At 45.9% G+C, this 26854-nt stretch overlaps 1 protein-coding gene and 1 pseudogene across 1 annotated transcript; one reads left to right on the forward strand and one right to left on the reverse strand.

Annotated features, from left to right (window-relative positions):
- Positions 1-3135: 3135 nt before the first annotated feature.
- LOC148060919 (uncharacterized) lies at positions 3136-9848 on the reverse strand (annotated as a pseudogene).
- A 7053-nt stretch (positions 9849-16901) lies between these two features.
- LOC148060920 (RNA polymerase II elongation factor ELL-like) lies at positions 16902-26139 on the forward strand. The gene is made up of 12 exons (XM_087780110.1): positions 16902-17161; positions 18474-18518; positions 18609-18730; positions 20180-20340; positions 20511-20806; positions 21807-21931; positions 22558-23011; positions 23077-23164; positions 23251-23311; positions 24540-24711; positions 25189-25233; positions 25322-26139. Exons 1-12 carry the CDS (start codon positions 17033-17035, stop codon positions 25436-25438), a joined length of 1815 nt encoding a protein of 604 aa, XP_087636236.1. The 5' UTR covers positions 16902-17032; the 3' UTR covers positions 25439-26139.
- The last annotated feature ends 715 nt before the right edge of the window (positions 26140-26854 follow it).

A 26854-nucleotide genomic window follows, 5' to 3' on the forward strand; every position in this document is an offset into this window, starting at 1 on the left:
CTTACGTACTTACTTTATTAATAACTTACTTAGAGCTTGTGTGTAAAAAAACAGGTAATCTGAATGAATTATTTCACCCAGGGAAATCAAGTGAAGAAAAATAATAAAGGACCCAAAACAGAACCTTGATGGATTTCCACACAACAGATCCGCTGATTTAGACCTTATTTGATTGGCGGATACACTGACACTGCGCCCAGAAAGGTATGACGAAACCTGGGCCTGGGCCTGGCAAGATAAAAATAAATGAAAAAAATCTTAACTATTAGAGGAAAGATTCAAGACCTCCTAGAGTCCTCTACTACAACCAGTGCAGCTTTACTGGGCATAGACACTAAGCCTGATTCATACTTTGACTCATTTTTACCAGTAAGTCCTCGACAACTGTCTTTGATTGTTTCCTCCTCTAAATCCACAGCATGTCTCTTGGATCTATTCCCACATGGTTGCTTAAAAACAATGACATCAGACTATGTGCCTCAGATTTTTAAAAGTTGCAGAAATTAAACCTCTGCTTAAAAAGCCCACTCTTAATCCAGGGGTTCTAAATAACGATAGGCCTATCTCTAATCTTGTCTTCATTTCACACGAAAAAAAGATCTGTGATTATCTCTATGACAAAGATCAATTTAAAGTGTTTCGGTCTGGTTTTAGGGAACACCACAGCACAGAGACTGCCCTAGTAAAAGTCAGTAATGACCTTGTTCTTCTGGACCTCAGTGCTGCTGCTGACACTGTTGACACCACATTCTTCTACAAAGACTAGAACACCAAACTGGCATAAGTCAAGCTGCTTTTAACTGGTTTGAATCTTATTTATCAGACAGAGAACATTATGTACATGTGAACCATCTCTCATCGACACACTATAAGGTCAGCTATGGTGTCCCACATAGTTTTGGTCCAATCCTATTCAGAATCTATATTCTTCCACTAGGCAACTTGATCAGACACAAATGTCAGTGTTATGCTGATGACACTCAACTGTATTTGTAAATGAAACAGAAATCAGCCAACACAACTACAGTCCTGTATTACACATATCAAGTCCTGGATGAACAAAAGCCAATCCGAAAGCGACGGGAAGCGGTAGAGGCTTGTCTACCCACACCGCCTCGTCCAACGAGATCATGGGCCGATTATATTCACGAGGACCGATTCAGATAACAAGGACGACCGGCGGTGTCGTGAGATGGATCCTAGATCCCTGTTCTGATCCGAACTGGGAGAAGTCGGAGCGGAAAGGGAAATTGGGTTGGAGTTTTGTTCTGATGAACCGACCCTACCCCAGTCTCGAAACGTGGGGGTGGTAAAGAAGGACACAGACACAGGAATGAGTTAAAGAGAAAATGCTCATTTAGTGAAATATCGAACCCTCCGATGCTGTACGTGCTGCCCTCGACCCTGGAGCTTGGCTCTGGCCAGGCCGCACTGTAGCTCTGCCTAGAACTGAAGACAGGCTAACGACTGTGCAGTGCGCTCGACAAGCTCACGGTTGACCGTGATGAGCTGGGACCATCTGGAGGGCTTCACGTTTGGTGGCAGAGAAACATGATGGAACGGAAAAACCATGGCGCCTTTTACACGCGGGTTTTCTCGCCATTATGAGACCAGACGATGATGAGGAGCTACCCCTGCTGGGCGATGGGATCTCACGAGCAGGTCAGGACTGCCAACGGAGCTGGAGAATGTACAAGACGGGGTGAGTGATGCGTGCTGACGCACACGGATCTGTTCTCAACTCGCATCAGCTTCGTAGAAATTCTCTGGTACATTACTCCACTGTCAGCTCCTGTGACACTATGGAGTGCTCGGGGAGCTGGGGAGGCTTCTGGGGGGAAGAGGATACACGCGCAAGGTGTATCTGAGGTTCCTCACGCCCACTCGCTTTTTTCTCCCACAGAGCTGGATTACATGTACGAGAGTGGGGGTTCTAGTGAATCCAACTCGAGTACATGCTCGTGTGATGCCCTTTCAATATCAGCCCGTCCTGGGACAGCCCATTCTCCAACTGACAAAACAGTTGCTGTAAACTCGGCGTCATGTGACGACAGCAGGTGTTGTTATGTCCCTCCTGGGGCTCATGGCAGCAGCTCACAGGGCGGTGCGACTGGGCTTGCTGCATATGAGTAAGCTCCAGAGATGGTTTGGTCATCTCAAGCTAGACCCAAAGCGGGACCAAGGTCGAAAAGTGCGCCTTCCTACTCACTCAGGTGTTCAAAGACGCATCTCTGACAGGTTGGGGAGGCACCTCGTGTCAGACCTATGCCAGCGGGGTCTGGAACAGACCAGTGTACAGACACGTCCACTGGCTAAAGTTGAAAGCAATTCACAACATCCTGCTTCACCTCTCTCCCCAACTGTCACAGTCAACCTTCACAACCTTCTAATGCTTATCAGACAGCTCCACTGCCTTGGCGTACGTGAATCACCAGGGTGTAGTCAGATCCCCAGCCCTTCTGAGTGTGGGCAAAAAAGATATGGTTGTAGTGATAGCATAGGCTGTCTGTGATGTCTCTTAAAGAAACTGTGTCTTTGTAATAGCACGAAGATTTAGGTATTACAGAGTGATAGATAGATAGATAGACTGCGGTAGAAAATCAGCAACAAGACTTGAAATTTACAAGATATAATAAAATGTCAATTTTACACATTAAATATTGAAGACCATGTACTTTTTAATCTCACCCAAATTATATATGGCATGAAATGTTCTCCCTGCTTGTGTGGCTCTCACACACTCCAAACTCATGGGAAAATGAGGCCCATTGATTCCATTTAGGTGGTTATTTAAGAGGTCTGTGTGAAACAGTAAAACCGATCATCTAGAAATGTTTCTGACAACTAACCATGCTGCAGTTCAAAATTAATTATGGCTGTTTTAGCTATCAAAATATCCTGATGAAGTTCTTGGTTTAGGACTTAATTTTCTCTTTTGTTTTTTCTTTCTTACTTATTTTGTGTGTCTGTATTTTTCCACAGCTATTAACAGTCCAGGTGAAAGATAAGTCTTGCGGATGCCCTCGATCACATCTTCAGTGATGTTGTATCCTAGGATTCAACATCAGATCCCCTCAGCCCAGGCGACCCGACCAGTGGTCATCAATCTCCGGCCTGTTTCCCAGTACCGTTTTCTCACAGTTCTGCCCTCTTAATTCAAAGTTATCGTGTGTCTTTCTCTGCGGTTTCAGTTGGGGATCTGATGGCCTCCCGTTTTGCCTGGCTGACAAGTACTAGCCGCGTGAATACTCTACAGAGTTGCAAATCCCCGGCAGCCCACCTCCAGAAGCTCACAGATGGTTTTCAAGCCTTGATTCCTGCACTCTTCCACTAGCTCCTGGTATTTGGCAAGCTTCCTTTCCATGCGTTCTTCCCATGGCACGCTGAGCTCCAGAATGATAAGCTGCTTGGTGGACCTGAGACAATGATTGTGTCTGGGCTAAGGCAGGTTGGTGTAATTCTGGGAGGGAACCAAGTTTACTTCCACTTGCCAGTTGTTGGCAGAAGTGAGGAGGTCAGACTTTGCCCATGGTGGTATATTGGGCTTCTCTCCAGCTCTGTGGAAATTGATGGCGATGCTGTCAGCCACTGCTCTAAGCACCTGGTCGTGGCACCAGCAATAGCGCCAATCTCCGAGGGCTTTTAGACAGCTGCTTAGTGGGGGACAGGATGGTGTCTCCGTTTTACCCCATACAACCGTTTTACCCCATACAACACCCCATTAAAACACATCCTTGCCCATGTGATGAGCTTCCCTGGGCCTTGGAGAATCCACCTGCTGCCTGGTACGGATGTTGTGGTGACAGTCCGTTCATCCATGAAGGCTGGCGTACTCCTGATGTTGTCAAGGGGCCCCTTCTCTCTACCTCCGCTTACATGACTATCATGTTCATGGAGAGGGCTAACAGGATGACTGAGATTGTGCAGCTGGTTATAATTCGCTGATGCCAATCTTATTTTCCTGATCTTACGGTGACTCTTAGCCTAAAGTTATTGTAGCAATCCAGAATAAGGTCTGAGACTTTGCTGGGAACATGATGTCGATGGAGGGCAAGCTCAACCAGCTTGTGTATGCATTGTTTATGGAAATAATTCCCTCTGTGCTCAGTAAAACGCCTAGCCTCAGTGTGTCAAGAAACTCGTAAACACGTAAATTAAAACAGGTTTCTAGACGACTAGAGAAGAAATGGCGTTCATCAAAACATAATGAATTCTACCAGGACTGGCAGGATAAGTTAAAAATATACAAGGCATCTCTTCGGAAAGCCAGAGACAGCTACTACTCATCACTTATAGAAGCAAATAAGAATAACCCCAAGTTCTTATTCAGTACTGTTGCCAGGCTGACACGGAGCCATCAGTCCATTGAGCAGTCCATCCCTTCTCATCTTAGTAGCAATGACTTTATGAACTTTTTTAATGAAAAAATTGTAACTATTAGAGGAAAGATTCAAGACCTCCTAGATTCTTCTAATACAACCAGTGCAGCCTCACCCGTCACAGAAACTATGACTGATACATACTTTGACTCCTTTCTACCAGTGAGTCCTCGACAGCTGTCCCAGGTTGTTTCCTCCTCAAAGTCCACAACATGTCTTCTCGATCCTATTCCCACATGGCTACTTAAAGAACTGTTCCCCTTACTTAGCACTTTCATACTTGACATTATTAACTTGTCAATAACATCCGGCTATGTGCCTCAGATTTTTAAAGTTGCAGTAATTAAACCTCTGCTTAAAAAACCCACTCTCGATCCAGAGGTCCTCACTAACTATAGGCCTATCTAGTATCTAGTATTCATTTCAAAACTTCTGGAGAAAGTGGTAACGAGTCAGCTCTGTGATTATCTCCAGGACAATGGTCAATTTGAGGTGTTTCAGTCTGGTTTTAGGGAACACCACAGCACAGAGACCGCCCTGGTAAAAGTAAGTAACGACCTACTGATGGCCTCTGATCAGGGCCATGTTTCAGTTCTTGTTCTTTTAGATCTCAGTGCTGCATTTGACACTGTCGACCACCAAATCCTTCTACAGAGGCTAGAAAACCATTTAGGCATTCGTGGAACTGCTCTTAACTGGTTTAAATCTTACCTGTCGGATAGAACGCACTATGTACATGTCAACCACCTCTCATCGACACACACTAAGGTCAGCTATGGTGTCCCACAAGGTTCTGTTCTTGGTCCAATACTATTCACAATCTATATGCTCCCACTAGGGGACTTGATTAGAAGACACTCTATAAATGTTCACTGTTATGCTGATGACACCCAACTTTACTTGTCCATGAAGCCAGATGAAAGAAATCAGCTAACACAATTACAGTCCTGTATCACAGATATCAAGTCATGGATGACCAAAAACTTCCTCCTACTGAACTCGGAAGAGGTTTTACTAGTTGGTCCGCAACATCTCAGACAATCATTAACTAATGATCTAGCTTTACAAAATGGACTTGCTCCTGCTACTAGCACCACTGTCAAGAATCTGGGTGTATGCTTTGACGAGGAATTATCATTTAACTCACACATAAAACAAATCTCACGGACTGCTTACTTCCACCTTCGTAACATTTCAAAAATTAGGCACTTCCTTCCTTTAGATGCTGCTGAGAAGCTCATCCATGCTTTTGTTACCTCCAGGCTGGACTATTGTAACTCTCTTCTGTCAGGCTGTTCTAAAAAGTCTCTCAGAACTCTTCAGCTCATTCAGAACTCTGCAGCTCGTGTCCTGACTAAGACTAAGAGGCGCGAACACATTTCCCCTGTACTGTCTTCCCTACATTGGCTTCCTGTAGAATTTACAATACAATTTAAAATCCTTCTCCTAACCTATAAAGCCTTACATGGTCTAGCACCAACATACATTAAAGATTTAATCCAAACTTACCAACCCTCAAGGACTTTACGATCCCTAAACTCTGATCTACTAGTTATACCACAAATCTCTAAATGTAGATTCGGAGCCAGGGCCTTCAGTTTTCAAGCCCCTCTGCTGTGGAACAAACTACCGGCTTCAGTCCGGAGGGCAGACACCCTCTCTATGTTTAAAAATAATCTTAAAACCTTACTTTTCGATAAAGCCTATAATTAACTTGACTGTTTATCTCTAGCTGTCATAACTAACAAAACTGTTTATCTTAGCTGCTATAGGCTGAGAATGCTGGAGGAGTTTTAGTTTTAGACACCGAGCTCTGTATATCCTTTTTCTCGCCGGGGCCGTTCTGGCTTGGCCGATTCGGGTGTGAGGGGCCCGGCGGGTGGGGCCTGTGGGTGCCTTGGGCCTGGTGGTGGTGACCGCTGGTGCCGCGATGGCCCCGTGTGCCGGCGGGGGGGTGGCCCGCTTCCGGGGGGTCTTTGGTGGTGTGTGGGGGCTGGTGCTGGCGGGGGTGGTTGGGGTGGTGGATTGGGGGTTGCGCTGGGGGCGGTGCTGGGGCTGGGGGGTTGCTGGTCCCGCTGACGGGGTTGGCGGGTGAACCGTTAGGGGTGGGGCTGGGGCTGGCCGGGTGTTCTGGATGGCCTTCCGGCCCCGATGGCTTCGCCTGGTCTGTGGTGGGGGGCCTGTCTTGGGGTGGGTGTCTGCTGCAGCGGTGGCTGTGGTCCTCTACCCGCCCTGTGTGGCATGTGCTGTGGTCGGGGAGTTTGTTGCCCTTGGTCCTGGGGGTTCGTGGCCGGGTTGGTCGGTCTTTCGGGGGCTTCCCGGGTGGGGGGGGCCACACTGGGCGGGGTCACGTTGGGGGGACGGCGGAGGCATTGGGCGGACCCATGTTACCGTAGAGACCATGTACCGCCCATGCAAGTGATGCTGTCCCCCTGGGTGCTGCATGGTGGGTGGGGGCGGGGGGCTGGGGGTCAGTACGTGTGATGGGCGGGGCCTCTGCACCTTAGAGACCGTGGACCGCCCATGAAATACTGCTGGCCCCCCAAACTTCCCTCATGACATGGGGGAGGTGGGCTGTGGCTGTTGGGGACGGTCTACAGTTCAAAGATTGGAGGCCGTTCCCGGACGGCTACCCCCGCCCTGCCCGCACAACCGTGGCCCCCCTGTGACCTGGGCGACTCTCACCGGGGGACCTGAGCCGGTGCCTGGCCATTGCTCCCCCGGGCTCATGCGGTGGCACTCGACCCGGCTACTGGCCGTGTCCGCAGGGTATTTGGGGGTCTCCGCCGCCGCTGCTGTGGTGGATCCCTATCTCCTTGACTCGGTCCCCTGCTATGGACTTGGTGGCAGCCTGACTGTCTAAGGGTCTTCCGTGGCCCGGCCTGGCCCCGGGGCTCTATCCCCTGACTGGTTCTTCTGGCTGCCCCTCTGCCTCCGTGCCTGCGCCTGGTGCCTCCCCCTCTCTGCTTCCTCGGTCGTCCTCGCCTGTGCTTGCCCTCTCGCGCCCCCGGTGGTGGTCCGCCTTCTCGCTGGTGTTTGGGGTCGGCTCTGGTGGTTATCTCGCCTGCCGGGTCCTGGTCTCCCGCGGGTTCCTGCCGCGGCTTGGGCCCCTGTGTCTGGATCCTGCTGTGCTAGGTATGTGCCCTCTGGCCTGGCTATTTCAACCCCCCCCCCCCCCCCCCTCTCCCCTCTATATATCTTCACCCGTCACCGGAGTCTGTATACCTGTGTATTGCATACATTTGTCCCAAACCCACACCTTTTTATTTCTCTCCCGGAGCCCCAGGGATCCACCTCCAGAGCTGCTGCTGATCCAGGATCTTCACCACGTCATCAGATCCCGAGTTCTCTCCAGCACCCCCATGGACCCTCCTACACTCTCCTCTTTTCTCTCACTATATCCTCCCTCACTCCTCTCCTTATCCATCTGTCTACCCCCCCATCCTTCCTCCCAGCCGGTCAAAGCGGCAGGCCGTCAACAATGAGTCTGGTTCCGCTCGAGGTTTCTGCCTTCTAAAAGGAAGTTTTTCCTCGCCATTGCTCACTGTACAGCTCACTGTACAGTGTTTTGTTTCTTGCTCTTTGTTGAATTGCTGGGATCTATTTTTCCTTAATCAACTGTAGTCTTATTTCAACTGTATAGTGTCTTGAGATAACTTTGTTATGATAAGACACTTTAAATAAAATTGAATTGAATTGAAAATTGAATTGGCGAGATCGAGCCACAGCACAGTGAGGTCCCCTTTGCCTTCGTGAGCCTTCCTGATGAGTTGTGTTACAACACTATTATGTTCCAAGCAGACGGAAACACTCCAGGGATTTCACCCTTCTGAACAGATGTGTCTATGTAGCTATTCTTCAGAAGGAACTCCATTAGTCGTCTTGCCTTTGACACTTAGCAGTGAGATGGTTTGAAACTGACTGATGTCCCTGGAGTTCTCTTCCTAAGGGATCCACACACCATCAGCACACCTCCACTGGTTGGCAACTTTCCCCTGCACCAGATTTCTCTCAGGATCTACTACAGTCAATGAAGTAGTTGTAGGCAGCGCTTGTACACAGTGTATGGGACTCCACTAGGGCCTGGGGCTGACGCAGTTCTGGCTCCTCTCTCCACTTCCTGAACCTCTGTCCAGGTGGGCTACCTCAGAGCAAAATCCACTGATGGAAGTTATGGGTTTATGAGGGCCCTCTGTGGCTGAAGCTCCAGTTCTCTCATTGGGTCGCTCAAGGTGTTGTGCAGAAAGAAGTTCACCTCCTCGGCTGAGCGGACTAGGCTGCCACTGCGCTTATCCCCCAGGAGCTTCTTGGTGAAAGTAAAAGGGTTGGAGATGAAGCGGCGCGCTTTCTTTTTCTTTTCTTCCCCCGTTCCTTTTCGTCCTCGATAGACATCTCCCAGTCATGGTCTCGAGCCGCCGGTCTACTTCCCCCTTACTTGTGGTCTCAAAGACCACGTCAAACTGTGATCACACTGACTGGCTCTTAACTGGAGGCCATTTGATCCGCTTCTGTTGGACTATTTTGCAGGTATTGGAGGGACTGGGCTCTTTGGGGGGACTACGGGCCGGGCTCCTCCTACGTCTCACCAGGATCCAATCCTGTGCGTTGCATTATATTCTCCTGCTCCCTGCATTTCATCCTCGCCAGATGTATGTTTAGGCCACGTTTGTTCTTGCTGACTTTTCCGCAGATGCATCTTGGATTTGTGGTCGTGCTTCTGGATGCTTCTCTTTTCCCCCCCTCGCACACTCCCCTGGGAGTATTTCTCAGAAGGCTTTTTCATAGCAATTTTTGGTTTCTCCCTCGCAGAAGACACAGGTTGAGGTGCTTACCCTTCCCGTACCCGGGTGTCGTCTTTCCAAGCTGTCAATTGTCCAAATATTTGTTTGTTTTATTTGTTTCAACAGCAACATTGTTTTCTTTAAACTGTATTTTATAAGTATGTATTTACTTGTGTCTATCAAAATGAAAGATGAATGTATATGTGTCACACGTGAATGCAATTAAATTAAGTATATCTAAAATAAATAAAATCTCATCCTTTAATGCCATACCAAGATTTCTCATTTTTTCCTAATGGAATACATAAAAGATTAAAAGGAAATAAAGAATGTATTCTAAAAAATAATGTGACATCCACCAGCAGTCGACGGCTGCTCTGATGAGGGGGCTGCAGTCGGACAGAGGGTCCACTATGTGAAGGGAAGCATCTTCCCTCATCCTCCTCCTCTTGACTGTTTCCAGTCGTCCACTACGGTGCATTGAACCAGTGGAATAAAGATCTGTATTCCAACAACTCCACATTAGAGCAGGAGTGGATCGTCCTCGCTGACCTGGTGTTTCCTCTGCACTCCAGCTGCTGATGATGTGAGCTTCAGACACAAGTCAGCATTTAAAAAGGGGTTTTAAGACCTAAATGTCACCTGGCGTGGACGCTGACACAGCAAAAGGCTGATTGATACAAGTCATCTTTGAACAGTCATCATCTACCTGTGAGCACCGTCGACATCAAACACACAGAGAAACACTGTTAAGACACACGTCCAAAAATCACTGTTTGTTTTTCTTCATTCAAGTCAAAGTGTGGTAAGAGCTGAGTAGAATCTACTTCTGCCATTGATGCATTTTTTAAATCCATCATGTAATGTTTTAAATATAATATAAAAGCAACAATAAAAAAGATTGAAAACATTGTTTTTCGCTTCCCCAGTGTCAGAGCAGCGTTACTACAATATCATGGAACCCCTGAGTTATCTATCATAACCTCAGGTTCTACGAGTTGGTGCTCCGCCCTCTAACGGCTTCGCTATTGGTTTACCCCGAGGCACCGCCTCGTCTCTGAGAAAGCTTAATGAACTCGCCACCCAGCAGGGGGCAGTCCACTTCCTATAAAGGCGGGAAGCACCCGCCGCACTTTCTCCAACTGAAAACTCAGCGAGAAGGGCGGCCGCTGGGCGACGAGGTTAGAGGGCTTCGCACCAACTCGTAGAACCTGAGGTTATGATAGATAACTCAGGGGTTCTACGTCATTGGTGCTCCGCCCTCTAACGGCTTCGCTATTGGTTTACCCAAAAGGCGAAGCCTGACGGGATAAATGTACCCCCAGCTGGACGCCGCTCCTGAAGCAGCATCGCTAGGGCCCCACCGGCCCAGGATCCAAGTCCACTGGAGCCGTGGGCCTCGAGGGGGGGCACAGCAGCGCTCAAAACCGTATGAGCTACTGATCCCGCCGTCGTGTCGAAGAGATAGGCCTTAGCAAGGTAGACGTGGACGCCCAAGAAGCAGCTGAGCAGATATCCTCTGCTGCCACACCCCGCAAAAGAGCCACTGAGGCTGCCACACCACGGGTGGAATGTGCCCTCAGACCGCTAGGAGCGGATCCACCCGCTGCTCGGTAGGCCCGGATAATGGCCGATCTCACCCAATGAGAGAACCTCTGGGAGGAGATCGCCTCTCCCCGTCTGCATCTACCGTGGCAGACAAAAAAGGGCATCAGAGCGCCTAAACACGGCCACCCGCCGCAAGTACCAGGCCAACGCCCTCACTGGACACAACAGGTGGAGACGTTCCTGACCCGGGTCCGAGTGGGGCGGCGGATGAAAGGCCCGCAGCGTGAAGGTCGTCGCCCGGAACAAGGAGCTCAGAATCTTTGGGTGGAACGCTGTGCTAGGACGCAAAGACACCGAAGACTCCTCGACGCCAAGGAAAGACACTCAGGGCTAATGGAGAGGGCACAAAGCTCACTTGCTCTCTTCGTGGTTGTTAGTGCCAGAAGGAGCGATACCTTGAAGACAAGATATCCAGTGGGACTTGGTCAAGAGGCTCGAAGGTCGGGCCTGTGAGAGAGTCCAGTACCAACTGGAGATCCCACTGAGGGCTGGAAGGCCTTGCAGGAGGTCGAAGCCTGCAGGCACCCCGCAAGAAACGTGCCACCAAGGGGTGGGCGCGAACCGAAGCACCCTCAAAACCGACATGCCTCGTCGCTATGGCTGATGCGAACACTCTCAGTGTGCCACAGTCCGCCCGTTATCCAGCAAATGTTGCAGGAAAGACAGGATAGCGGAGACCAAACAAGAGCTGGGGTCCAAGGACCTGTCTGAACACCAGCGGGAGAAAATCCCCCACTTTGAGGCATAAGCCTGCGTGTTGACAGGGCCAGGGCGTTCTCCAGCGTGTGGAGAACGTCCGGGTCCAAAGTCCCGATCAGCTTGTCCCGTGCAGGAGCCACACCTTGAGAGGCCGGCCCAGCACCGGGGGCGCTGTCAGAGTCCCCCCCGCCTGACACAGGGCAGCGGGGCCCAAAGGGATGGCCCACGGGGCCCCGACCGCCATGCGCACCAGCTCTGGGAACCAGAGCGCCCCCGGGGAGTTTGGTGCTACTAGAATTAACCTCAGCCCCCCCCCGCGCCTCGCCCTCCGAATCAAGGGGAGAAGGAGCCGCGGAGGAGGGAAGGCGAACAGTAGACCGACCGGCCACCTCGAATGGGCTAAAGCGTCCACGCCTAGTGGGGGGCAATCCGAAGCCCTGAGGGAGAACCAAAGAGGGCATTTGAAGTTCTCCTTGCTGGCGAAGAGGTCTGCAACCGGGTGACCGAATCGAGACCAGATCTCGCTCGCCACTGCCTCGGACAGACCCCATTCGTCCTGGACGGCCCCCCCCCTCGACAGTCTGTCCGCTACTGCATTCAGCTCGCCCGGTACGTGCTGAGCTCTGAGCGAAAGCAGGTGACAGTCTGCCCACAGCCAATCTTCTTTGCCACACTCAGAAGGGCTGGGGATCTGTCTCCACCTTGGCGATTTACGTACGCCACGGCGGTGGAGCTGTCGGATAGTACTAGGACGTTGGACCGTGACAGTTGGGGAGAGAGGTGAAGCAGGACATTGTGAATCGCCTTCAGCTCTAGCCAGTTTATGTGTCTGAGCACCGGACTGCTCCAGACCCCACTGGCATAGGCCTGACCCGAGGTGCCTCCCCAACCTGTCAGAGGAAGCGTCTGTAAACACTTGAGTGTAACGAAGGACGCAACCCAATGGAACTCTCCGCCTGAGGTTGGCTAGAGAGTTCCAAAACTGGATGTCCTGCAAAACCCGAGCGGGAAGGCGCACTTTCCGACCTCTTTCCCGCTTGAGGTCTAGCTTGAGACGACCAAACCATCTCTGAAGCTCCCTCATGTGCAGCAAGCCCAGCCGAACTACCGTGTGGGCTGCTGCCATGAGCCCCAGGAGGGACATAACAGTGCCTGCTGTTGTCACGTGACACCGAGCTTCCAGCAACTGTGTTGTCAGTCGGAGAATGGGCTGGATACGCACGTCCGGGAGGCGCGAGTATCCCTCCTCCGAGTTCAACAGTACCCCCAGGTAAACTAACTGTTGAACTGGAGTCAGAGCGCTCTTGCTGAGAGTTCACTGTGAACCCCAGGGTGGCAATAAGGCTCAACACCTTCTGTGTGTGAGCGTAACTTTCTGCCTCTGACCTGGTAAGGATCAACCAGTCGTCCAGAAAGGTCAAGATCCTTACCCCACTCACTCTCAATGGCTCCACTGCCGCTTCCACACACTTGGTGAAGGTCCTAGCCGAGTAGCCGAACGGGAGTCGAGTGTATTGAAACACCCGACCCTCGAGGGCGAAACGCAAGTACTTTCGATGTCTCTTGACTATCGGTATGTGAAAGTACGCGTCGGTCAGGTCGATAGATGTCATCCAATCTCCTGGACTTACACCTGAAGCAGTTTCTTGACCGTCAACATGCGAAACGGGCGGGTAGCTATGAACTTGTTCAAATAGCTGAGGTCCAGAATGGGCCTCCAACCCCCGGTCTTCTTCGCCACGAGGAAGTACCGGGAGTAAAACCCTGTCATCATCTCGGCTGCAGGGACCAGTTCCAGGATAATTTCTCCTGCTCCGCCATACGCGTCCAGAGAATCCCTGAAAAACGCGGGGGTTGACGGGCAAATTGTAGCGCATATCCCCGCCTGATTACTCCCCCCAGCCAAGTGGGTCTTAGAAGTAAAACCAGGCGACTCCAAGCCGAATAATGTTCTGTCAGAACCGCAGCCCTGGCGCCCCCAAGGGCGGGCCGTAGACGAAAGGGCATCACACAAGCCGCGTCTCTATCTCTTGAATCCACAGAGCATGTACTCGAGTTGGATTCACTAAAACCCCCCACTCTCATACATAAAAACCGGCTCTGTGGGAGAAGCGCGCAAGTGCGCGTGAGACACCTCAGATGCGCGTCTTGCGTGTTCCCTTCCCCCCCCGGAAGTCTTCCCAACTCCCTGAGCACTTCTTAGTGTCACCGGAGCTGACAAAACCCGCGATGTGGAGGAATGTGCTGGAGAATTAACCCCGAGCTGAAGTGAGTTAGGTCGCGCGCGCGACGGCACCGCATCACTCACACGGTCCCGTACATTCTCAAGCTCCGCTGGCGGTCCAGACCTGCTCGTCACTCGTGAGATCCGACCGCCACGCACCTCTCCAGTTGATCGACCAGACGGGGCGGAAGTTCTTCGCCCTCGCCTGGTCTCAGGACGGCGAGAAAACTTGCGCGTAAAAACACCAGGTTGCGTCAGTTCCATGGCGTTTCTCCGCCGCCAACCGTGACGTCCTCCACGGTGCCAGTGCTTGTAGACAGCGCTGTGGGGGAAGGAACAACCTCCGGTCAACATAGACATGTCTGGACTAGTTCCACTCACCTCAGCTGTCAAGCTCTGTCGGGCACGAGCGCTGGTCGACGCGGAAGTAAACACAGCTGACTCAGCCGGTCTCGCGGACCTCTGCTCGTCTGTAAACAAAACACATGTGGTTGGAGTCTGCCCCTCATTCGTGTGGACAGACTCCGTTATTACAGTCTCGGCATGACCCGGGCGAAGGGGTTTAAACCCTCCTTCGAACTGTGTTCTGAGAGGAAACTCTCGCCGTCTATGAACGGCAGAGCATGTTAGCTTAGCATTAGCGGCGAAAGTCTCTAATGACGCCTGTGAATACGTCACACTCACAGGCGCCTCGTCATCACGCCAAACGTGACGTCATCCATGACGTTTCTCCGCCAAACGTGACGTCATCCATGGCGCCGGGATTTTCTTGAAAACGCTCATCGGCGGTCAAACCCCGTCAGCGCATGTCAACACGGAAGTGAAGTAAACACAGCTGATCAAGCCGGTCTCGTGGACATTTGCGTATCCCCGTCGCGCCTCGTCATCACGCCCATGCAGGTGATGGTGGAGCTGCGCCGCCTCCTGCCGGGCCATTCCTCTCAATGGTGCGTCCGTTCCATGGCGTTTCTCCGCCAAACGTGACGTCATCCATGACGTTTCTCCGCCAAACGTGACGTCATCCATGACGTTTCTCCGCCAAACGTGACGTCATCCATGACGTTTCTCCGCCAAACATGACGTCATCCATGGCGCCGGGATTTTTTTGACAACGCTCATCGGCGGTCAAACCCCGTCAGCGCATGTCAACACGGAAGTGAAGTAAACACAGCTGATCAAGCCGGTCTCGTGGACATTTGCTTATCTGGAAACAAAGCACATAGTTGAGTCTGCCCTTCATTCGTGTGGACAGACTCCGTTATTACAGTCTCGGCATGACCCGGACGAAGGGGTTTAACCTCCTCCGAACTGTGTTCTGAGAGGAAACTCTCGCCGTCTATGAACGGCGGAGCATGTTAGCTTAGCATTAGCGGCGAAAGTCTCTAATGACGCCTGTGAATACGTCACACTCACAGGCGGAGCCACATGCACACTAACACCTCTCAAGTGAACCTGTCGAGTGCGCTGCAGGGGGGCCATGTGGCCTGCAAGAGATACTTACCTGATCGCTCTCGCATACCCCATGGTCGACTCCATGCAGCGAGCCAGTCGTCCTCCTAGTCGACGTCTGTTCATGATCGATGGACGACTCAGCTCGACTCATCAGGGCCCAAACGTTGGAACGTGAGCTTGTCGAGTGCAGCTCACAGGACTGCCATGTTGCTTTCTTAAACAACATGGCAGTCCTGTGTTGATCATAATCATGATCTGAGGCGGCCTCGAACGCTTCCCAACAAAAGCCGTGGGAAGCGCTCGGAAGGCCACATAATCATCACGTGTGATTTGGGCCTCTAGGCAAACGAAGCAGACATGTGTGTCTCCTCTTCAGGGAGTCTTCGTGCACACATGGTTCACTTCAATATTCATTCGCCATCATACATTCCACTGTCAGGAGCTTTCTCGCTGAGTTGAAAAAGGAGAAAGTGCGGCGGGTGCTTCCCGCCTTTATAGGAAGTGGACTGCCCCCTGCTGGGTGGCGAGTTCATTAAGCTTTCTCAGAGACGAGGCGGTGCCTCGGGGAAAACCAATAGCGAAGCCGTTAGAGGGCGGAGCACCAATGACGTAGAACCTCTGTCGTCACATACAGCTTTTGTTGACAAACTGGACGTAACAAACATTGGAATTTAAGGACATTTTTTCCTCATTTCATAATTTAGAATGAAGTATATCTTCAATATCTTCATCAAAATTCGCATTCAGTTTCTTTTATAAGGTCAAAATGGGAAACTAACAAAGTCCTGGTCGCTCTCTCCAAGGCCAACAAATGCAGACAGTTCTTTAAACCATTGAGATGACATAATTAGTGAAACACATTACAAAAATACCCATTTAGCTGCGTGACGCATAAATAGTTAGATAACTTTACATAATGGCGTATATTGTCCTTCTTACGAACATTGAAAAGTTTTTACTCTGAATTATACTCTTGTTTAATAATCATTGTATTTTGAAAAGTGTTTTGAGTAATATTTGATTATATTATTCTCATAAAAGATACTCTTTTTTATTATGAGGTAATTTAGCCTCCAATTTATTTGTACAATTGTGAAATCTCTTACATTCTTTTATTTTCAGAATCTGAACTGGAAACGTGTATTGCCAGTGTTTCAAACACAACATAGGAAAGGTGGCCTTGGTGCTCGGTTCTGTTTTGCTTATTTTGTTTGTTATCTTATTTCCTTTTATTCTGTACTGCCACCATAGAAAATTTCTATCGCAGATCCACATTTCATCGACGTCTGCTGTCACCCTAAGTTAAACCAAGGTTTATATATTTTCAATAGTTCAAAAACACCATTGTATTTTAAGTAAATTATAATGTGTCAAATAAAATGTTTTTTTTTTTTATTTATTATTGATATGGTTTAAGTTAAGCACGTATTTTAAGCATGAACGTATTATTACTATTATTATGCTATTTAAAAGAGCAAAACCTTTGTTTATTTAAATTTGTTTTTAAAAACACCTTTAATATTGCCAAAATTCCTGATAAACCCTCAAATAAATTTGATTTAATTGTATTTATTTTTTAAATAAACTTGTTGTTCAGCATTGCAACAGTGTTTCATCATCTTATACATCGATTAAGCGTTCATGACAGGAAGTGGAGGGGCGGGGCCAGAGAAGGCACTACGTCCTGATTTATTTACGTCTCCTGGCCAATCAGGTGCGCTTCGCCGTGATGACGTCACGTAGTACTCTCCAGAATAGCGCGCGCGGCGGAGGAGCAGAGACAGGGAAGCGACGATCTTTCCCTGCTGTTCGCGGGCGGTTGGAGCCTCTTCACCCGGCGCTTTCACTTCGGGGTTCGGCCTGGCTGCTCGGGGGGTGGTGGTCGCGGGATGTCGGCGCTGACGGAGAACCGCTCCTATGGACTGTCCAACGCCACACTGAGCCAGAATGTGTCCGTATTTCACGTCAAACTCACTGACAGCGCGGCAAGAGCTCTCGGCACTCACCAAAACACAAAGGTGAGTCCTTCCCCTCCTGTGGGGCTCCTCTATTGTCCCCCGAATCCACTCCAAGTTAGGAAGGGAAGCGTTAGTTCCTTCCTTAAGCTCGATTTGTTGTCTCTTTAAGCAGTGAAAAGGAAACACTGGTTGCATAATGCAATGCGGAAATGTTTCCATGAGTGGTCATAGATGTAGCTGGAATTGTTATTTGTATTATTATTATTGGCTAACAAAGACGTACCCCCTTTTTTCAATGTGTTTAGTTTGACAGTATGTTAAATATACTGCCAAAGTACAGGTAAATAATACATTTAAACAAGGGACGAAAGTAAACATGAGAAGATACAAGGGGTTATTAAAATCCTTCTCAGAGTCACGCCATATTAAGGGAAATGGATCACAACCAAATGATAACAAGTCATAAAAATATGCTCTCAAGACCAAATAAAAGTCATACATAGAATATGGAGCCTGTTGGATCATTTACAGCCTCTTCTCAGAATGAAGAAAATTAGAGGTAAAAATCTAAACAAACGACGTAGATATCATTCCAGATGGTAGTCAGGCCTCAATGTATCCTCATTGAACAATTGAATTGAATAATTAATTAAGTAAATAAGCAAAATATAGTGTTTTGTCTTTTAAAAAAGACAACAAAAAACAGAAATCTGTAGTCCTGTTGACTACAGGCTGTGTATATTTTGTAAGACTCACACAACTAAAATGAACCACATTCTTTTTTTGTTTTCTAAATTCAGTTATTTATTTTTCTACTGTTGCCTTGGTATTGTTATGTCGCAACCAGGTGACCTTAATGGGAAATCTAAGCGTGTTTACTGCAAGGATACACTGCATGATCATCATCTACACTTCCTCTATTCGTCAATTCCCAGTAAAGCGGATAGTCAGTCACCAGCCAAACTATCATCCGTGTCTCATCTGAAAAAGTGTAAACCACACACACAAACCATGGTGAACCAGACCGGAAGCAGCTACTACGCTCGTAGCAACAAGTCATATTCGTGTTTCCTTATTTATTACCAAGTGTGTCTGCACTAAACTAGCCTAACCTGATGACAGTGTCAACACCCATGGTAAGAACATGATGTCTTGTCATTTGAGTTACTCAGAGCCGAGTGGATGTCATGTACTTTTAAACGTGCAAATACTTCTGCATAACCGCACAGGATCCTGTTGAATACCTTTTTCAAACTGCACTGACACGCTGACACTAAATAGATTAATGTTGCCGTTGATATGTGCAAACAAACAAGAGCCAACGATGAACCAATACCAAACATGTGAAGCAAGCTTGTGTTTTCTCCTCCAGGGCTGGTCTAGTCATCCAACCATCTGCTTCAATGGAAACCAGGGGGTAAGATTTTCTGCCGTCATTCTTTCCACTCGTTCGTCGTGTTTATTCAATGTTCAAACACTGAATTGTCGTGCATCTTTTGTACGACAGAGAATAACTATTCCTGGCTCAAATGATCAAGGAGACATGAGGACGTTCACTTTCGGAGTAACCAGTATCGCCCCTGACAATCCACATGCCAGCTTCGACTGCATCCGGCAGCTTTCCACAAGGTAACGATGAACAGAAAGTATTACATGCGTGACTTTTAATCCTCTTTGTGGTCTCTGGGTCAAGATGAACAACCTCCACCACTAAATTGTATTTCTGGAAGCCCGGGAGGTCGTTCATCTTGAACCGGAGGCTTACAAGTTTACAGAGTGTGTTATTGTGTCAAATTACGCGGTTAATAAATATGAGTCATAAGTGGAACTTAATTTCTTAAATATTATTTTTAATAATTAATTCACTGTTTCTGTTCGCAATAGAAGGGATATTCAGCCCCGCTGGTAGAAGGTAAAGGTTGCGGCAACACTTGAAATGCGGAAGAATTTAAATGACTAGAATAGTATTTAAAACAAATAATTACGTCACAATGTTTCTTTTCATAAGCTACAATAATTAAATAAAAAGAAAGAAAAATGAGTACTCTTCTCAACGTAATGGATTAAATCAGATCGATCAGTTACGTTTTAATTACTTATTGCTAAATCACTCTTTTTTAAGCAGCACAAAAAATAATACAACGTACTTCACATTGTGTTGTCACACAAACATTTAGCATCCCTTCACAATGCAACAGAGACTTTGAGACGGACTTGCTAACATCATTTCATCTTTTTTTTTTATCCTTCTGCTCAGTTTTAAATGGATGGGCATGACATCACCACAGTGTCTGAGTTCTTAGTATTAAAAGAACTCAATCTCATACAAGATAAACTCTGCAAGATAAAATTGATCTGCCAAGGGAGGCAGAAGCTCTGCAGCAGTCATTTGATATTGAGGTATTTAATATCGTGTCTTGAGTCAGATATGCTCTTGCTATGAAGTAGTCATACAGTAAGCAACACTTTCATTAAGTTCCAGCTCCTTTTGCAGAAGTATTTTTTTCTACAAATGTGTCAGAAAGTGTTTCCGATGTAAAAAGCATCACGTTTTATCCTCAAAAATGAGTCTTCCTGCAAACGGAGAGAAACAATTCAAGTTAAGTCCTTGAATTTCAGAATGTGGGGGTGGCTCAGTGGTTAGCCTGATCGTGTTTTGGGGAGGAGACTTATGGCCTTTCTAGTTAGAGCATGTATGTTCTCCCTGTTTTGCTTGGGTCTACCCTGGGCACTCCGGTTTCCTCCCACAGTCCAAAAATATACAGAGGTTGATTGGAGAAATTGTTTGTAGGTATGAGTGTGTGAATGGTTGTGCGTCTCTGTGTGCCATTGAGACAGATTGGCGTCCTGTCCAGGGTGTCCCCCGCCTCTCGCCTGAAGAAACTGGGATGGGCTTCAGCCCCCCCATGCGACCACCATAAGGGAACGAATGAACAATTATCTATTGGATTGACTTGTTTTTGCGTCTTTATTGACAAGTCATTTCACTATACAACAATCAATTTGAAATGAATATAAACAAGCAAGAGGTCTGCAATCATTGCTACATCGGCGTTCTCTCCCTCTCTTCTTCCTCAGTGGTGCAGAGGAGCTGTCATGTCTTGGGGTGATTCAGAAGAAAATGATCGTCAAAGCAACGGATGACTCGTATGATAAGGCTCTTCAAAGCATGGCCCAGGCTGAGGAGGAAACGCGTAGTCGAGGGGCAATTGTCATCAAACACAGGGGGCGGCACCAGGGTAAGAAATGAAGCAAAAGAACATGTGATCACAACTGAGTCGTAGAGATAAAATTGGACTTGGTTGTAAAGCTTAATGACTAAAAAAAACATCTGCAGGCTTTAATAGTAACCATGGTAACCTCTTAGTTAGAAGTGGTTTTAACCTTCTGTATATAAACCTCTCACTAGGGAAGAGGGTGACGGTACGAGCCCCGGCACCAGCACTGGCCAGGCTGGCCAAACCTCGAGTGTCCTCTCTGTCACTCCTCACCAGCATCAAGTCAAACAGTGGGCAGTCCAAGGTGAAGAGGAGCATCAACATGTTGAAAAGAAGAAGCAGCGACGTGCAGGAGCGTCCACTCAGAGACAGAGTGACGCATCTGCTCGCTCTCAGGCCGTACAAAAAGCCTGAGCTCATCCTCAGGCTGCAGAGAGATGGACTCACAGCTGCAGACAAGACCCTGCTGGACTCTGTTCTGACTGAGGTGAGGAGTATTTTATGACAAAGTTCAACTTAAAGTTCGGGAAAGGGATTATTATGTCATTTACAATTGCCTGATTTTGATGATGACTGTAATTAAATATACAGGACAATGTGATATTGTTGACTGATAAACAATAGATTGAGACAGCGCACCTTAAAAATAACCTCAGAATCTAAAAACGTTAAGTTAATAAAGAACATGTTTAGCTGCACTTCTCTATGAGCTGCAGGTTTCCAGGTTCCCTCGACTTTTTTGTGTCATTGTTACAGAGCCCCACATGACATGGTAAATTAAAGAACAATCAACTTCTGTTTTGTCTCTCGCCCAGATAGCTACATTTGTAGAGTACACCACTCTGAATATCAGAGACACAGGTTCGATCCCTGCACTTATAATTGCAATATTTACATGATTATTTTGAAATCTTATTATGTTGCAGCTACAGAAGTAGAGTTGCTCTCTCTGGGCTTTCAATTTTGTTAAGGCCTTTTTCCTGGTAATACGACTTGGGGACCTACGATGTCATGGCTTTTTATACTGCATTGTGCATCCTAACTTTACTTTAAAGCAGCGAACATGTTGTAACTGTTCTACCATTGGTTGTAAGAGGGACATTACAATGTATTTTGTTCCCACAAATAAAACATTTCCGTCTTTTACATGGCATGTATGGGGCTCTGTCAATTGGGTCATGAACTTTTATCTCCTCTGCAATCTTTTAAAAAGTTGTTGTTGTACTTTCAAATTTTTTTTGCAATTTTTGAATTTTTGAATCATGTTTTTTCATGTTTTGTATGTATTTCTGTATTTATTTGATCGTTTTTACATTTATTTATAGCTGTTTGTAGGGATGGATGTTTTATTGCTTCTTGACAAAATAATTTCTCCTCTGGTGGAGCAATAGAGTATTTATCGATCTTATTTAATCAATCCTTTACACTTCTGTTTTCAACATCTTACCATTGATTAAAATTAAACCTTTTTGTTGTTGTGTCTGCAGGTGGGCCAGTTGAGCGCACGAGACAGCAGTTACCTGCTGAAGGGCAGTGTTTACAAAGAACTGCGCAAGGACTGGCCGGGCTACACCTCCGGTGACCAGCAGTTGCTCAAAAGAATTCTTGTCAGGTAACTCATGACACAGTCAGAGGATCCTGTGTGCAAGACATATTGGGCAAGTTCAGATACCGAGATTCAGTCCACATGTGTTTATTGTGCTCCTCCTGTGAGGGGAAATGAAGCGAGTTCAAACATGCACTTTGAATAGTATCTCCTTACTGCAAGTAGCATGTTGAGAGGAGGGAAAAACCCATATTAGTGACGCCCATATTCACCAAGCTCTAACATGACTTCAATAATACCAGGGTTAAATAATATGCTGCTAAGATAGTTAGATTTTAGGTTTTTAATAATTGCTCATGAGAAAATATGCCTCACGACTAGGTATTACTATGATTTGATTTTTATGTTAGTACGTCCAGCTACACCTTTAGAAAAACAAAAAAATATTTGTTCATGTATTAATATCACAATATTATTTGAGATCATGTTATTGATTCCACCAGTATATGTTGGTACGAAGGAGTTTAGCACAACAGGATTTAATGTGCAACAGCAATGTTTTTATTTCTCTTTAATGCGTGATGGCTTGAACAGACGTAGGTGATGTTAGTTGGATTATTAGTTTGATTCAAGACATTAACGATTTCCAAAACAATGTTTTAATTGTGTTATCATGTCATCAATCTCATCAGGAGACTCTTCCAACCTCACCAGAACCTCCTCACTGTCCCTGAAGCTCAGGTCAGCCCCCTCCGAGACACGCCCAACTCTTCCCCGGCACACCGGCACAAACATTCCAGCCAGGAGGAAAAGCCTGAGCCGCCGGGGAATAAAAAACCCAGAATCTCCCACTTCTCTCGTAAAACCGCCGGTGATGAGTCGAAGCAGAAGCCTTCTGCGGCTTCCGACGATGCTCAAGTAACGGAAGATGACGAACCAAAACAGTCGGTAGACTCCAGTCGGCTTTTTGACTCGCTGTCAGACACCAGCATGCAGAAGGAAGAAGTCCAGGAGTTAAATACATCTCCACGTCTGCCTGGTGAATCCACAGACCAACATGACCCTAACAAGTCTCCTCCCCCGCTTGTGGTACCTGATCTCAACAGTAACCTAGCTAAAAAGAAAAACGGAAAACACAAAGACAGGGTAAGAAAAAATGATTAAAATATTTTTTTGATTTTTATTTTAATTGTGTTGATATTCTCTTAAAGAAAAAAGATAGAGGGCGAAGCAGGAAAGAACGGAGAAAAGATCGTCGCTCTGTGGATGGGAGTAAAAAAATCCACCTGGACCTCTCAAGTGAGTAGTGACTTTTCAGAATGGACTGTATGGCTGAAAAAACAAAAATAATATATATATATATATATATTTTTGTCTCTTTCCAGAATCGGGAAGCGCATTAAACTCTGAAGCACACACAGACAAGGATACAACAGATTATTTATTGTGAGTATCCATCATTACAAAGCCACACTTTTGTATGGGAAGATGGACGGACGAACGGACGTGTAGATGGATAGTAATGGATGGATGGCTGGAAGAGAGATGAATAGGAAGATGGATAGAAGGATGAATCTGTAGATGAATGGTGATGGATGAATGAATGAATTGGTAGATGGATGATGATGATGATGATGATGGATGGGGATTGATTGATGGATCAATAGGTAGATGGATGGATGGGGATGGGTTGATGGTAGTGTTGTAGTCAAGACCACACCAACCAGGACCAAGACATTATCAAGATTGGAGAGTGTTCGAGACCGAGATACTCTGCATGAACACGTGGGAAAACGGGGGCAGATCTACTGGGGGGGCCTTCAAGATAGTCTTGGACCCCTGTTGCCACCCCAATTTGCGGATTCAAACGGATTCAATTCAGTATACATGTCTGTAATATTGCCACCCCTCGAAAGTTTCTGCCCCCCTCTTGTCACCCTTTTTTTATTTTTTTTAGATCTGCCCCCTTATGAAAACATACACTCGGAAACAGAAAATAGACAACTTGCTTGTAGGGATGCAACGGTTACTGTTAAAAGTGTAACTGTGGTAAATGTTGCTGAGGTTATTATTAGAGAGGGCTTTTTTAATAACCGTCTTTGATTACCTAAATTTCTCAATAGCTTACTGTGACTTCTTATTACCCAACGATGGAGCAGTGTTTACGTTGTCTTCATCATCAGAATCAGTAGATAGTGAATTTGTGTTTTCATACTGGTTAAAGGGAGTACTTGATCACGTCTGTGTATTAAAAATCTGTTTAAAAAGCAGAGATCAAAGTTCAAGGGTATTTGACAGGATGTGAATCACCAGGCGACTCCGCTGTTCAGAGGGTTTGTTCAACATATGAATGTAGTCACAAACTGCCTTTTGTATGTTGTGACTTTTTCTGTGGTTTTGAGTCCGATTCAATATTTTTTGTCTATAGTTGCATCAGATTTAAGCAACATTTGTGATGGAAAAATAACAGGGCCATTGTGAAATAATTTAAATAATCATATCACCAATTGTGTGTATGTATTAACGGAAGATTTCAAGTGATCTTCAGAATCAATGCATTCGTACGAAGTGCTTCTCCATGTCCATTTTGGTGAAACGTTATGTTCACATGATGTGTTCAATGATGTAATGATGTAAAAGGTACATTTATTTCTCCATTTCTCCTCTCTTTTAGAAAATATACTTTGATAGACAACCAGGAGCAGAGACAGAGATACAAGCATGAGTTCAACAAAGAGTACAACGAGTATCGAAATTTGCACGCTCACATCGACGGTGTGACTCGACAGTTCATGGAGCTGGATTCTCAGCTGAAACAGTTGCACCCAGATCGACATAAATACAAGGTATGAGACTCCTGTTGTTGTATGATAATGTCATGTTCTTCTATACCAGGGCTGGGCAATTACATTTACAACTGGCCACATTATATGTGGTGACTGCAATTGTGATGGCAGAAAGAAAGACGATATCAAGAAAAGGGGCCTCAACATAATTGGAAAACAAAAAATATGATTAAAAAAAATGCAAAAAGACTTTAAAAAGTAGAGCTGAATGATTATAAAAGTTCTGTGTATATATTTATAGCGTTTCATTATTAGGAAGTTGTGTTTAAAAAATATGCAAAATGCACTTAAAAAAAAATAAAATTTTTTTTTTATAAAAAGTCAATTGAATTGTTAAAGAAAAAAGACAAAGTATCCCTGAAACGTATAAAAGTAGTTTAACAACTTATGATAGGAGTTAAAGTTACTAATTCAAGACACTTCACAGTTTAAACCAAACGGCAGCAAAGAGATCTGATCTGTTTCTTTTTCTTGCAGACTGTTCGACATCAAATTCTTCAACATTATTGCTACATAAAAAAGGTAATTAATTATTAACTCTGTGCAGAAGTCAATAAAAATACTGTATATTTGAATTTGTCATTAACTGTTCTTGATATTCTTTTTGTAGTCAAACCCCAACTATAGCCAGGACAAGACCCGCTGTGAATATCTTCACAGGAAGCTGGCCCACATCAAGAAGCTGATATCAGACTATGACCAACAGCAACTTGTTTCTTCCAACTGACTCATAGAGAAGGGGACAAAAGGAGAGAAGGGAACTTATACATCTTAAAGTGGCTTAAGCTGCTAGGATGTGTAAAAGAAGCCTTTAAGTGTTTTATTTTTATATCAAACAAGATGATTTCCCCAAAACAGGACAGCAGTTTTGCTGCCTTTGCCAAGGATAAAGAGACAAAGACGCTGCTGAAGCTAAGCTGCTAACACGGATGTCTAGAAATGGTGCTCATGTTAGAAAGCAAAAATGTGTATATTCACAGCAAGTGTTTCAGGTGGTTTCAAACTCGATTCTGTCACCTTTGTCAGTGTTTTAGTGGAAGCATGTTTGCTAAATGCATGCTGTAAATAAGACTTAAACGTTTTCATTCAAGTCTTTTAATGTGCCATCTCATTGTTAATTCCCTCAGTGTTGTTGACATATTTAGTCAAAGTTCCGGACACGTATTGTTTACTTGTGTTGGACACTCTCAGAACCTTAATGTTATATTCAGTAGTGATGGGCTGATGAAGCTTTATAGAACAATATCATGTTGTTTAGAGGTCATCTAGTGGGCTCTGAAAAATAATGAAGCTTCATGAAGCTTCCTCAATCCATCACTAATATTCAGGCCTTTTTACATTAATGGACAGCAGTCGATCTTTTGTTTGTTACTGCATGTTGTCATGTTTGCAGGATGCATGTCGGAATAAATCTTAATTTAAATTAAACATGTTTTTTTGTGTGTGTGTGAATATTTGGTCTCAAACACATGTTTTTGAGATCAATTTTAAACTAAATATTCTAAGGCACGGGTAAACAGTTATCTCTAAACTGGCATCACATTTAAGACATTCTCTACTCTCAACAGGTTAGGCAAAATATAAACTGTAACTGTGAGAATGTGCTGGTCATCATTGAAAAAGCTCATCATTGCTCAGAGAAAATTGTAAAAAATGTAAAATCGTATGCATTAATTAAAAAGGTTTCTAATTGGAGCCTTGGGGAACACCAAAATCTAATTGTGTAGTCACAACAATTTGATCATTTAGACCTTACTTACTATTTTTTTTATTTTTTTTTATTACTTACTTCCTTACTACAAAATGATATTAAACTTATTAAGTCTGTCTTAGGACATCATGGAAGTGGAAGTGATGACAAAAATATTTATTGTACATATAAAATATCTCACAGGTTCTGTAACGATCGTAATTTGGCAGCAACACTGGTCTAGTGGGAGGCAGCGTGACGGTGCATGATGAAATCTTCCTCTTCACACCATAACATTTCACACAAGCAAATAGATCCGTTGTAGCAAAACAGACAAATTGAATCAATGTATTATTTAAAGATCACCATAAATGAATTGCAAACTATTTTATTTTTTATTCATATGTTGTAGAAACGAGTTTGCGAATGAAATAAAAATCCGTTAAAATATCT

The sequence above is a fragment of the Callionymus lyra genome, chromosome 18 (genome assembly GCF_982586985.1).
Source record: "Callionymus lyra chromosome 18, fCalLyr1.hap1.1, whole genome shotgun sequence".
In the NCBI taxonomy this organism is placed as follows: Eukaryota; Metazoa; Chordata; class Actinopteri; order Syngnathiformes; family Callionymidae; genus Callionymus; species Callionymus lyra.

Coding starts and splice junctions, on each gene's coding strand:
- LOC148060920 (XM_087780110.1), top strand. CDS start 17,033: ATGTCGGCGCTGACGGAGAACCGCTCCTATGGACTGTCCAACGCCACA. Junction 18,519..18,608: donor GCTTCAATGGAAACCAGGGG/GTAAGATTTTCT, acceptor TTTGTACGACAG/AGAATAACTATTCCTGGCTC. Junction 18,731..20,179: donor ATCCGGCAGCTTTCCACAAG/GTAACGATGAAC, acceptor CTTCTTCCTCAG/TGGTGCAGAGGAGCTGTCAT.